At 45.6% G+C, this 13,113-nt stretch overlaps 2 protein-coding genes across 10 annotated transcripts in view; both read left to right on the top strand.

Moving 5' to 3' along the window:
* The window catches only part of SEPTIN2 (septin 2), a 35,228-nt gene extending 24,005 nt beyond the window's left edge, over nt 1–11,223 (top strand). For all 6 annotated transcript variants that reach the window (XM_046644795.1, XM_046644792.1, XM_046644796.1 and 3 more), the window contains 6 exons: nt 1,595–1,696; nt 2,486–2,631; nt 4,674–4,757; nt 5,893–5,950; nt 7,368–7,470; nt 9,137–11,223. In XM_046644795.1, the coding sequence (XP_046500751.1) occupies nt 1,595–1,696; nt 2,486–2,631; nt 4,674–4,757; nt 5,893–5,950; nt 7,368–7,469 (492 nt within the window). In that variant the 3' untranslated portion in view covers nt 7,470; nt 9,137–11,223. The remainder of the gene's footprint in view (nt 1–1,594; nt 1,697–2,485; nt 2,632–4,673; nt 4,758–5,892; nt 5,951–7,367; nt 7,471–9,136) is intronic.
* A 1,450-nt stretch (nt 11,224–12,673) lies between these two features.
* FARP2 (FERM, ARH/RhoGEF and pleckstrin domain protein 2) overlaps nt 12,674–13,113 on the top strand; it is a 108,887-nt gene continuing 108,447 nt past the window's right edge. For all 4 annotated transcript variants that reach the window (XM_046643757.1, XM_046643756.1, XM_046643755.1 and 1 more), the window contains exon 1: nt 12,674–12,788. The gene's annotated coding sequence lies outside the window, so the exon portion shown is untranslated. The remainder of the gene's footprint in view (nt 12,789–13,113) is intronic.

Here is a 13,113-nt window from a genome sequence, read left to right as displayed (position 1 = left end):
GATTTAAAATTGTATGTGCTCATATTTGTCAGCCTTACTTTATTGTCTAAGTGCCTACCAATTTTTTAGGAACTATTCAGGCCCTTGGAAGAGCCCCTGAAAGCTTAGGCTTTTTTATGCTTGACTCTAAATATTTTGGCAATTCCTGAATAAAGGAATTTCACCTTTTATGGGATGTTACGTTAAATTTTGGAGAGGTTAGGTAAGGGGGGGTGTCAGGGTTAGAATGCTTTATACCCATCTCTAGTCCTGTATCCAGAACTCTTAAGGCTTGATTTCAAAGTCTGAAATGACTTGAAATGCTTTTGTACTCATCTCTTTTATCTTGGGCCTTTTTAGCCCCTTCTCTTCATTGGTTTCTTCTCGTGCCTACCAGTGTGCTCCTCCTCCTCCTGAATCTCAAAGAACCTCCGCAGACCTTCTGAAGCCTCTCCTTTGTTTTATTCTTACTCTCCCCAGTGGTGTGATCTGCCCTCTCCTCCGTCTCTCTCACGTTTCACGTTGTCCAGCTGCAACTCTCTTGTCTTGGGCTCGGCCAACGTTTCAGTCATCAGTCTTGGGCCTCACCAGCAGGTTTTGCTCTGCTCTCCTAAGACTTGTCTTTCTGCCTGTTTTATGACCTTCCTGTCTTCCTGATCCCTGAGCCAGCATTGCTTAATATTATTTTGATCGTGTTGTCTCCTGCGGCTTCTGCTTTTCTCTTCTAAGAATCTTACTTCTTTTTCATGTGAACTACATGTGTAAACAGGAGTCATTTTTTTCCTACTAATGAGCTCTTCTCCCAACTTCCCTGTCTCTGATTGCAGTTACCCAGATTGAGAAATCTCTATTTATTTTTGATACATCACTTTCTTACTCCGTCTTCTAATTCTTAATAACCTACTTATGAAATATTTCTCAAATCTATTCTTGTCCCCAGTGTAAGCCCTGTCTTTGTGAGGCCAGCGTAGGAGAAGAGATGGGGTCAGCACACTGCTGGCCGCTTGTTGCCTAGTGAATAAAATGCCGATCCCCAGCCTGGCGTCAGGGAACTCTTCACTTAGTAACCTCTGTTGTTCTTCTGTCTTGTCCTACTAGATGTCCTATTCCAGCCATCCTGGATTTCTTGTTATCCCCCAAACACACCCCCTGTGTCCTCCCCTCCACACCTTGGAGAAGATTCTCCCCCTCCCCCGTGCCTCTTCCTTCTCTACTTGTGAGCCTCTCCCTGTTCTCCAAGGCTCCTCGGGTGACACTCATGGCTCTTCTTGTGCCTGCAGCATCTGGCCGTGCCTTTCCCGTGGCGCTTGTCCTTCTTGAGGCTGGTTGTGGGTGATTTCCTTTTAGCTGCTATGCTGCGCTTGTCGTTAGTCTGTTGTTTTGTACATTGAAGGTAGTGGGGCATTATTGTTATTACTCCGGACAGAGGATCCCTCAAAACACGAGCATAAATACCTTTTCAGCGATTTACAGAATCATTGGAAAACAATTGTAGTAATTGGCTTGATTCTTTATTGGCATTTGGATAATTCTGGTATATTTCTAATATGAGGAGTTAGACTTGACTAAAATATGCAGTTTGCTAAAATTACTCCTGGTTTTGTCATTCTTTCAGATTCTGGATGAAATCGAAGAACATAACATCAAAATCTATCACTTGCCTGATGCAGAATCAGATGAAGATGAAGATTTTAAAGAGCAGACTAGACTTCTCAAGGTAAGTCTTTCTCCAGGTGCATAACATAGGTTAACTCCTGTTTCCTGTCATCAGTGCATTTGAAAGAGAAAGTGTTGGCAAAGGGCCAAATATTGGAAGGCTTAATCTCCAAGAGATTGGGTAGATTCAGTTACAGCAGTATTTTTGCTTTAAATATATTTCGGCATAGCTGTTACCTAAGGCTTAGAAATCTAATTGCAGGTTTAATTTGTTTTTGTCCAATTTGTCCCACGTGCAAAGTGTCTGCCACTTCCAAGTGTAAAACAGAGTAAAGGAAACCTCATTTAAAGTGCAGTCAGGAGGCCAGCAGGGGGAGCCCTTACACACTACTGCTCCACCTTGTTGCAGACCCCACGGAAGGATCCTCAGTCACCACCCCAGCAGAAGCAAGGAAGATTTCCTCCTTGCCCAGCAACTCACCCAATGAGAAACCATCACCACCCTGAACTCTCTCCTTCCACCAAGGGATTTTCATTCAAAACAACCTTTTCCAACTTCCTCCTCTTTCCCTGTAAAGTAACGCTCCTCTTTGCTTGCTGGGCTTACCTATGGCTTTTGCTATAGCATCCTTCTCCCAGATTGCTCTTCCTGAGTAAATCATTTTGCTGGTGAAATAACTGGTTGTTTTGTTTGTTTAGGTCAACACAAGTAAAATGTTGTGTACTGCTAGCTTTCCAAGTAACCTTGCAGTAAGCAGTGATGTGCTCACTCCGTGCTGATGTTCTCGTGTTCAGAGGGAAAGTTGGGGTTCCCTCTGTGGAGCCTGTGTACCCTCTTATCTCTTTCTAGGCCAGTATCCCGTTCTCTGTGGTTGGATCCAATCAGTTGATTGAAGCCAAAGGCAAGAAGGTCAGAGGCCGCCTCTATCCATGGGGCGTCGTGGAGGTGGAGAACCCAGAGCACAATGACTTTCTGAAGCTGAGGACAATGCTCATGTAAGACGCTCTTGCGTTCCCTTTGGCAGTGCCTACCGTGGAAAGCAGCACTTTGGATTTTGGAGGTGTAGATGTGGCCTCCAAGACAGCTGCCAGCTCTGTTGTGCTTCTGCATTGGGTCTGCCACGGCTTAGTGCAGAAGCCCCCACCTGGCAGCTATCTGTACCGAAATGGCTCTTCCACCTGTGGCCCAAAGCTTAATACACTCTCCTGCTTTAGATCTCTTTTTTCTTTTTCTTTTCTTTCTTTTTTTTTCTTGTTTTTTTTTTGAGGAAGACTGGCCCTGAGCTAACATCTGTGCCCATCTTCCTCTATTTTATATGTGGGACCCCTGCCACAGCGTGGCTTGATAAACGATGCATAGGTCTGCACCTGTGATCCAAACCTGCAAACCCCGGGCCATGAAAGTGGAGCGCACAAACTTAACCACTATGCCACTGGGCCAGCCCCTTTAAGATCTCTTTTGATTTAAAAGTAGACTAGCCCTGCGCTGTGGTATGGTCCCAGCAAGCGTGTGACGGCTCCTCCTCTGATGAGGAGATGGTCAGATTCACTGCAGCAGCACTGAGCGCCTTTTCCAGTCCCAGCTGGAGTGCGTTCCCACTGCCCATCAGCCTCAGCCTCTCACGCGGGATGGCCCCAGTTAGCCTTGAGATTCTTTACTGGAGTCCGAGCAACCAGAACAGACCTTACTACAAAAACAGACTTTTTTCCTCTAAAAATACATTTCACCTTTAGTAACACATGCATTGTTGTTGCTGTTGAATAGAGGCTGAAAGAAAGACTATTGCTAAAATCTGGTAGTTCTTTAATCAGAAGAGTTCAAAGAATGGCTGATCTAGATAAATTTTGAATAACTGAAAATTGCTCTGTATGCCACATATGTCTCACTTGGTTTAGCAATTTTTAGTGACTTAAAATCAATAAAAGTAGCATTAAAATTACCATTCGAGCTATATCAGATATAATTCACTCACCATGTAAGGTATTAAAGTGCAGCCCCGCCCATCCGGGGATGATCCTATCACAGACCCGGGGAATGTGGAGGCTGAAGACAGGGAGCTTTAGTGTCAGTGTGTGTTTCTCAGAATAAAGGAGAACAAGCCACCCCTTTGCCGTCACTAAGTCCGTTTCCCTGATCCTGCGTGAACTCACTCTTGAGTGCTTAAATATTTGAAAAAGCTGAGCCAAAAAACCATAGATATTTCATAAGATGATTAGAAAATTCAAAGTGCTGTTTCTGTTTTATCCAGAATATTAATACTTCATTTGGTGCTGGCCCTGTGGCCAAGTGGTTAAGTTCGTGCGTCCTGCTTCGGCGGCCCAGGATTTCTCTGGTTCGGATCCTGGGCACAGAAATGGCACCACTCATCAAGCCATGCTGAGGCAGCATCCCACATAGCACAACCTACAACTAGAAGGACCTACAGCTAGAATATACAACTATGTACTGGGGAACTTTGAGGAGAAGAAGAAAAAAAGAAGAAAAAGATTGGCAATAGGTGTTAGCTCAAGTGCCAATCGTTAAAAAAATAATAAAAACAAACTTCATTTTATGGTCTTCTCCATAGTTGAGGCTAGTTAACTCTTCTGTAAATTTTAAACTTAACAAGTCATGAATATTTGAATTGCATGTTTTCTATATGTTCTTTTAGAAAAACATGCTCTGTTTCAGACTTTGTCTACCAAAAAACTCTGAAGTCTCTTTTTGCATCTGCCTCTTTCCTGTGGTGATGGTCTCCTGCAGAGCTTGGCCGTGGCCGTGGCAGAGGCCCAAGTGGAAGGGACTCTTAACCTGGCCATTTGGGGGGGGTGTGTGGGTTGTTTATTGTGGCAGCAAGGAGAGAGAGAGACCTCTATAGATGTTTTCCCAGCCTCAGTGCCTTACCCTGAAATTCCAGCAACTTTGTGTACAATTGATCAAGTAATAAGAGGGGTAACAATGTTACTGATGTTCCTTCCCTGTCCTTGATTGGTGGTGTTTCCTCATGCACACAGCACTTACGTGTTGCCCAGCTTTGGTGCATTCTTTTCTATTTCAGCACTCACATGCAGGATCTCCAGGAGGTGACCCAGGACCTACACTATGAAAACTTCCGCTCCGAGAGGCTCAAAAGAGGCGGCAGGTTGTTGCCCCAAGTCATGCTGTCCCTCTCTCTGTCCATACTTTGTCACCCTGAGTCACACTGTCCCCCTTCCTCTGTGTGTCCAGCTCAGCCTTCTCAACTTCTGAGCAAGACGAGGTGGTTTCCTACTCAGAAGCTATTATGGGATACTTGTTGCTAATTTAATCTAATGGTGCTTTTTTTTTAACCTGCTGAAGGTAGCTGTAATCATGTGCACATAAAGAACAGCTTTAGATGGAGAGGCCTGAGGCTTGTATTGGGTACTTTCTCAAAAGCATCACTGTAAGTGGGGACAGACTCACCCGCCAGAAGAAACTGCAGCGCCCTGTCGGGTGAGCAGCAGCTCCGCTGCTCAGCCGTGCATGCGGCCACCCCCACCTTTTCTTTTTTTACCTCCTAATAGGTTTTTATTTGAGATCTGTATTTTGTGACCTGATTTGTATCTAATAAAACCACGTCTCTGCTTGGAGTTTAATTAACAAATAAGTGATATACATCATTTATAAAAAGAATTTTCTGTATTGTAGTTCATTAAAATATTCACTTTTTTTAAACTGATGAATTTGTACATACATACGAGGTACACATTAAAGTCTACTTTATTGTGTTATTAACTTGGGGACCAGACATTAAGAAAAGTTTTAGAGGCAGCAAGAAAATCCCGTTCTGAGGAAGCCAACCAGGCTGTCTCCCCGAGACATGTCATTATGTGAGGAGCTGTGTCCCCGTGTGCTCAGACCGCCTTCCGCCCACCCTCCTCCACTTGGATACTCAGATCCTGTTCCTTTTTTAAGTTTCATGGCTATAGTCTGTTCATAAAGAATAACTTAGCTTAAAAAAGAATATTCTTCTCTTAGTAGATATCATCTACTGGTTTTTGAGTAGGTAAAGATGAAAGTGTCATCCCCCTAGTTTAGAGTAAGAAAAATCTCTTGAATTTTCCATTTCATGCTGTTCCTTTTTCATCGTTCTTTTCTTATTCATGTCGTTAATCAGAAAAGTACATATATGTGTAATTTGAAACCAATATATTTCTCACAAGTGTAAAGTGAAATTATACTTTGGATATCTGTCATCAGAAATAACCAACCATATTTGCCACAATATTGTAATTTTAACTTCTTTTAACTGTTAGAAAAGTGGAAAATGAGGACATGAACAAAGACCAGATCTTGCTGGAAAAGGAAGCTGAGGTAAGTAAAAAAGTACTATTTTTAAGTCTAAAGCCGTTTAGTTTACATTCAAAAATGTTATTTGTGGCTAGCTTGTTATACTTTTGTTTCCTTATTTTTTTGAGAAGGAATATATTACCTGTAACTATTTTATTATATATACATATTTATATACATAATATGCATTTGCTTTACATATATTATCCCATTTCATCTCCAATAGCCATTGAGTCCAAAAAACTTGACAATAGTAAGAGTTTAGTAACATGACTGATTTTTCTAAAATGTTCAAAAATCAATAGTTTTCCTATACATAGATAACAACCAATTGAAAGATATAATGAAAGAAACTGCCATTCACAACCGTTAACAAAAATTTAAGAAGAAACCTTGTGTAGAACTTATACAGGGGGAGAAACTAGAAAACTACTGAAAACAATTTTCAAAAATTTAATAGATATGTAACTTTTTAGGTGGGATGCTCAATGCAGAGATCACAGTTGTCTAGAAATTAATCTCTAAATTTAATGCAATCCCAGCAGAGTTGTGTCTGCTGAGTTCTCTCTTTTAGAGGAGAGTTTGATAAAATAATTCTAATGTTTGTTTTAAAGACTAAGCATGGGAAACAGGAAGCTCTGTAAAAATGTACTGAGGAGAAGAGGCTTGCTTTACTGGTTATGAAAATGTCAGAGGACAGTGGTCATCCTGAGTGTTGGGTACAGGCATGAGAGGCTGATGAAATACATCTGGAAATAGGTCATAAGTATAGAAATGTGCTCTGTGGTAAAGGTGGCATTGAGATCTGTTAGAGTTGTGGAATCCAAACATACTGCATAAGTAGTAGCAGAACAGGCCAGCCTTTTGGAAACAAAACTCACATCTTTGGCCAAATTAATTCAATTCAGATCACATATTTAAAGGTTAAAAACATAGCTACAAAGTTACTTGGAGAAAATTTAGGTAAATGTTTTATAATACTTGCCTGGAGGCCTTTCTAAACACACAGAAACCATAATGATAAAATTTGATAAGGATAAAGGAGGATGAGCATTGACCATTTGAAAGCTAGGGCCTCGTTGCCTTCCAGAAAAATTGGACCAGTCCCACTGCTCCTTACTGCACATGCCCTACTGGGTAGCCCAAGTCTCGTCCCCACCTTTTAGGTTAAAAAATATCTCTTGTATTGTCTTTCTTTACCTATTTCTTCTATTTATGAATAATTTGTTTCGTACTTGAATTGCACATTCTTGTCATTTGCTTGGTTTGCTATTGAGTTGGTCCTTTCACTGATTTGTGAGAGTTCTTTGAATATTAACTGTCATGTTTTGGGAAAGCATATAAGTTGAAATGTTAGGGATCACAGAACATCCATAAAGAATATTCAGGGACAACAGACCCTGAGAAACCAGTAACATGTCCACATGTCGTGTGTTCACAGCTTCGCCGCATGCAGGAGATGATCGCAAGGATGCAGGCACAGATGCAGATGCAGATGCAGGGTGGGGACGGCGACAGTGGTGTTCACGGGCACCACGTGTAAGGTAATAATAAAGCCTGGAAAACAGGCAGTTGTTACTATGTCTCAACCTGAATTAATGGCAGACACCTCCTCCTTAAGTATGATTCATGTTTTGCAGTTTGAAACTCTATCTTTAACTACATCGCTGGCCTGAGAGGATGGGAGGAGAAACGGTTGCTCCTAAAAAACAGAAGCTTCTCCTCCACTTCTCTTGTCTAGTAAAGATTTTTCATGTTTTCTAAGCTTGCAAATAGGATTAACAATAGAAGAAAAATTATATATTAAAATAACTTTTATTAGTCCTATAATTAGAAATTTATTAGAGCTGAAAACATTGATTCAAAGAGAATTTTTAAAGTGTTACTAAAAGAGCTTATACAGACCAAAGATAAAGATGGCTTGAAGGGGTGAATTATGCCAGGTAGGTCAGCATTACCTGGATGGAGACTGCTGGCCTCCCACTCCTCACCACAGCTCTGCTCGCCCGATAGTAGTCAGTGAATCACACAGATGTCTGGCCTCCCTGCTTGAACAGAATCTGCAGACACCAGGGAGCTAGGACTAGGAAAAGGCAAATGTTCCCTCCCCTACATCCTGTGGACAGGTGGGCATTCAGAGCTGTCCAGGTGGCTCCTGTCATCACCTCCCAGAGAAAGGAAGGAGAGGTAAAGTCAATAAAGACCACTTGCATGGGGTTAGGGTGGAGACAAACCAGCTCTATGAAGAGAGATGTTTGGGGCTGGACAGAGAGAGTTTGAGCTGGCACAGATCTGGAGAGCAGAAGCTGGGGGTGTAGGAGGAGAGTCTCCTCTGCAAGTTGGGGATCTTATTGTAGAGGCACCGGAGTGTTGATGAAAACAGGGGAGTGATGTGATGACATGAGTGACTTGAGTCTTAGTTGACACATGCAGGATTGAGGAGACAGAAGGCAAGGAGCTGGGAGGTTCAGACACCTGTCACAAGTCCTCCACCTCAGATGGACAGGTCATGAAGGAAGGACCTGGAGAGGCACTGGTCAGCAGAACAAAGCCCCTGCCCTTGTGTGCTTTACTGGGAAAGGTTTTAGTTGTGAAACATACGCACAAAAAGACACAGATATGTATGTACAGTGTGACCAGTTACTAGGGAAGGTGGTTGCTTCACTTTCGTCGTCATGTTGAAACCTCGGAAGAGTCCCAAGAGCTGAGTTCATACTTCACCAGTGAGGACATCGATGCTGTGCGATACTGTGCCTGTGGTCATATAACTGGTTGAATGACAGGCCCTCCTGACTCCAGGGCTCAATGGTGCATAGGCAGCTTTCACAGCTGGCCGGGAACTGGTGGCACAATGCAGAGAAACGGGGGCTCCTGAGGGCTGGGGCTCATTTGAGGCAGGAGGGACTGACGGGTGTTTGCTCCTTTTCTCTGCTCTTGCTGCTGCTCTTTTTAAAGCTTTGGTTACAGAATTATGAAAATTCTCTGGGTACATAAAGTTAATTTGTAGTTCTGTATACTTTTCAGTTTTGCAGTACTCCCGATTTCCAAGCACCTCATAAATGACGTTTTCATTAGTTAACTCTCTGGTCACATTAGCGATACCTTCTGCTCAATTTGTGTCCTTTGTTACACAGAAAAATAATGCTATTAATGGTTAAAGCAGCAAGCACTGCATTACTCCCATTTAAATGTGTCGTTTTGTTTTTCCAGGAAATACTTGGCGAGATAAAACATTCAGATGAGCAACAGAGCTGCGTTTTCAGATTGTTGAAGGGGGGCCTGTCAACGTCTTACAGTACCTGTGCCTAAGAATTTAATTTTTTTTTAACTTTTGATGTGTTATTTGTATGAAGTACTTTTAACATTTGTATTTCATTGCTATGTTAGACTTTATATTTTGTGAGGTGAACTTTGCATTTTCATTTTTCTTCCACCTTTACTAACCACTAATGTTAGAATTGATTTCCAGGGATCAGTCAGCATGTATAGTTAATACTGTGGGGTTTTTTATTTGGCTGGCCTGAACAATCCTTGAGGAGCACTCTTGACTGATTTTTAGAACATTCAGATTTACCCAGAAGGTTCCCGAGTGGTGGAGACAGGGGCCTCATGGCGCAGACCTGGTGCCGGGCCGTTTGCTTACCAAGCGGCACCGGGTGCAGATTCTTCACTTCCTCGCTTCTGTTTGAGCTCAACACCTAAAACCAGTTTTGCTGCTATAATTCAATATTGTTAATTCATCTGCACATTTATCTGTTTACCAAATGAAATAGAATAGGATTATCTAATGAGATACATGTTTATACTTAAATAGCTTTTTGAAAAACAGGCCTTTGGGGGAGTGAGTTTTAAGAAGTCCCTGGATTCTGCAGCTAGGTCACTTTTTAACCACCGTGCAGAGAGATGGCCACAAGCTGCTCTTTGTAGCGCCCTCCACGGATCCCAGCCCGCCTCTGCTTGGGAGATCAGTGCATCCACGAGCTCCAGTTTTCATATTGCAGCTGAGGTTCTTACCTACTCAATAAACTGTTTTTACTCAACTAAATTAAAAAGTAACTTTTTAAGGAAAATTAACAATCTATTCAGAAACCAAGCTTTTTGTATTTTTATACTGCACTTTGACGTATTTTCCTTTACTGCAGCTGTAGATCTGCTTCAGCAGTGGGAATCAGGGGCTTGGTGGGCGGGCCTCTGAACCGAGACCTGTGATAGGCCTTGAGGCCTCAGTCCCGCAGCCCGAAATGCCGACAGGTTTCCCCAGTTTGGCTTTCCTTCAGCTGTTTCTTTTTTGAATGGTTTTCTGAAGGGAGGCAGATAGCTGCGATTCTTTTTTTTTATGTGCAGACTGTCTCGTATATTTTCAGCCATTGTCATTTCCTTTATTATGTGTAATACAAGTTTCTCCATGTATCGTGTAAGCATGAAAGGCATTTCAAATCTGCACTGTGGGCTGGTTGACAGGTGCCACCAGTGGAAGCCGCACCTGGTCTGTTTTCTGTGCTCTCTGCCCTCGCCCTTCCCTCGTGTGTCTCCATGTCTTGCACTCCAAGGGGCACTGATGCTCCAGAGCTTGCTTTTTTCCAGCATTTCTGCTGACGTTGGGGAATTGGTCCCCAGAAAGTGACAGATGAAAGGAGACCTGGAGGGAGCAAGGTGCTGGTTCAGTATTTTCATTTTGCTGTAACAGGAGGAGTTGAGATGGAAAAAATGCTTATTAATCCAAGAATGAGGAGGGTTTTTTGTTTTGGCCAGACAAAAAAATAAAATGAGAGGGTAAAAAGACATTAGTTACAAAGGTGTACTACAGAAAAGAATCAGTGTTATTGCTAACTTTGCCCCTTTGCTGTGGCGTCATTGTGAATGGTCAAAAGCTGGACGTTTAGGCACATTGTGCAAAGTTTTTACCAAGAAAAAGTGTCCTGTTACTTTAGAGTACCTCCATGCAGGGCCAATTCTTTGGGTTGTTTTGGCATTTATTAACTATGCTAGTAAAAGCTGTTGGGGGGGAGCATTTGCAAGTGGTCAGCGTAATCCCTGTGTGTTGTACGTTCGAGTGAGACTACTACTCAGGGCCAGCTGCCAACTAATGATGGTTATGTGGGGGTGGGTGGACCTACACTATTACATTCTTAAATCCCCTTTTGTTTGCTACCCAAATCTAAATACTTTTGCTAATAATTGCTCTTTTACTAAGAGATAATCTTTACCTATAGAAATTATTTTGAAAACTTACTTTACACAGCAATTTTGTATCCATGAAACTAACCTTTTATCAATAAAGCACTATTGTTTAGATATTGAGTAGTCCTCATTATTGCTTCTTTACAAGGGAAAGCAGTAAAGTCTTCTGGGAAAGGTTCAAAGCTCTGCAAACATCTGGATGTAAAATCAGGAAGAATTGTTTGCACCAGTAACATCAGCACCCAACGACTTTGCGTTGACGATCCCAGCCCCAAGGAAAGAGCCATAAAGACTGGAGAGGAGTTATTTACAGGTGATCTGATCACCTATTTAAAGTGAAAGAATGTCTGATAAAAACAAGAGTTGATTGATATCTACTCACTAACTAAAAAATGTATTGGGAAAAGGAAGATCTCATTCACTGTGGCAACAGTGACCAAAACCTGGAAATACAATGACTGACTGAAGTAGAGCTAAGAAGAGAAAGATAAAGAAAGTTCCTACAGCTTATTAGAAGACGGTTGTAAAACCTGGACTGTAAGCGTGATGTGTGTGGGTGGACGGCCCTCTTGCCGGCTCCACTGGCCACCCCAGGGACCTACCGGCTGGGCCCGTTTGCCTCCTTCCTGAGCCCCTGCCTAGACCCCTGAGGAGTGAAGCTCCCGCTGTCTCTAGTTCCTCCTCTCCCCGGGTCACCCGCCCTTCTGACTGGCTCTGCGCTGCGCGGTCCCCACTGGCGCCGCGCACCTCTTGGGGGTCGTCCTGGGGTGTGTGCACGTTCCCGGGGGCAGCGATGACAGTCCGCAGGGTTCTGATGGCGGGGCTAGTGGTGGTGTCGCTGGGGGCCGGTTAGGGGGAAACCTGGAGGGAGCGATGGGTGGGCCTCTTCGCAGGCCTCAGCTCGAGAGAGGGGTCCCTGCCGAGCCTCAGACCCTGAGGCGGCCCCGCGGGGAGCGGCACTTCTCAGAAGGCAGAAGTACAGGCGTTGTGCTCTGGAGGACAAGCCCACATCGATCCTGGATATATCCCCTCGGCAGCCAAGTGGGGGCGTCGGACAGCAGCTGGTGCCAGGATCCGGCTGGGAGGGCACGTTGGGCGGGATCTTGAAGGATGTCTAGTTCACTGATCCCCTCCAAGGATAAGCGGTGTGTGTTCCTGCGAGTCGCGGTCCTGGAAGGCCCGGGACGTGGTGTCACGTTTCCATTCCCGGGTGGAGGTAGCGAGGCTAGAGGGCGACCGCGAAGGCTGAGAGGGCCGTGGGCCTCCTCCCCAGCGCGCCCCGCCTCCGCCGCTGCACATCCTCGAGTGGCCCTCAGTGCCCTTAGGCCACTGTTCCGGTAGCCCTAGGAGGAGTGCAACGGGTGGGCGTAAGAAGGCTGGCGGCCATGGGCTGGGGCGGGGTGAGCCCCTCGGGGAACCCCGTCGGGCCCTGGGAGCTGAGTCCCCGCCCCTCCTCCTCCGTTCACCAATCAGAACTCGGTGCCGCGCTTTCAGGCCTCGGGCTGCGGAGGCCCCGCCCCAGCGGTCAGCGGGCCAATCGGCGGCGCGTCCGCGGGGCGGGGGCGGGGCCCCGGGAGGGGGCGGGGGACGGGGCGGGGGCGGCCCGCTGGCAGTCGGGAGCGGGCGGAGCGGCGTGGGACTCGGAGGCCGCTGCGGGCGACGGCGCGGGCCCGGAGGGCCGGTGAGGACGCGGGGCCTGGGTGGGCGGGCGAGGGCGCGGCGCTGGGCTCCTCAGGCCGAAGCCGAGGCCCCCGGCAGGGCGGGCGCTGAGGCCCTCAGGACGGCGGTCCAGCAGAGGAGCCAACGCCCGGGCTCAGAAGGCCTTCTAGGGCGGCGGGCCCCGTGCGAAGAGGGCCTGTGTGTGGGGAGGCTGCCCGCCGGAGGCCGCGGGGCGGGCGAGGAGGGTCCCGCTGGAGGCCCGGGGCGGGAGGGGAGGGTCCCGCTTGAGGCCCGGGGTGTGCCGGGGAGGGTCCCGCTGGAGGCCCGGGGTGAGCCGGGGAGGGTCC

The sequence above is a fragment of the Equus quagga genome, chromosome 17, assembly GCF_021613505.1.
Source record: "Equus quagga isolate Etosha38 chromosome 17, UCLA_HA_Equagga_1.0, whole genome shotgun sequence".
NCBI lineage: Eukaryota > Metazoa > Chordata > Mammalia > Perissodactyla > Equidae > Equus > Equus quagga.
Note: the sequence above shows the minus strand (reverse complement) of the source record. Positions and strands in the feature narration are given on the sequence as shown.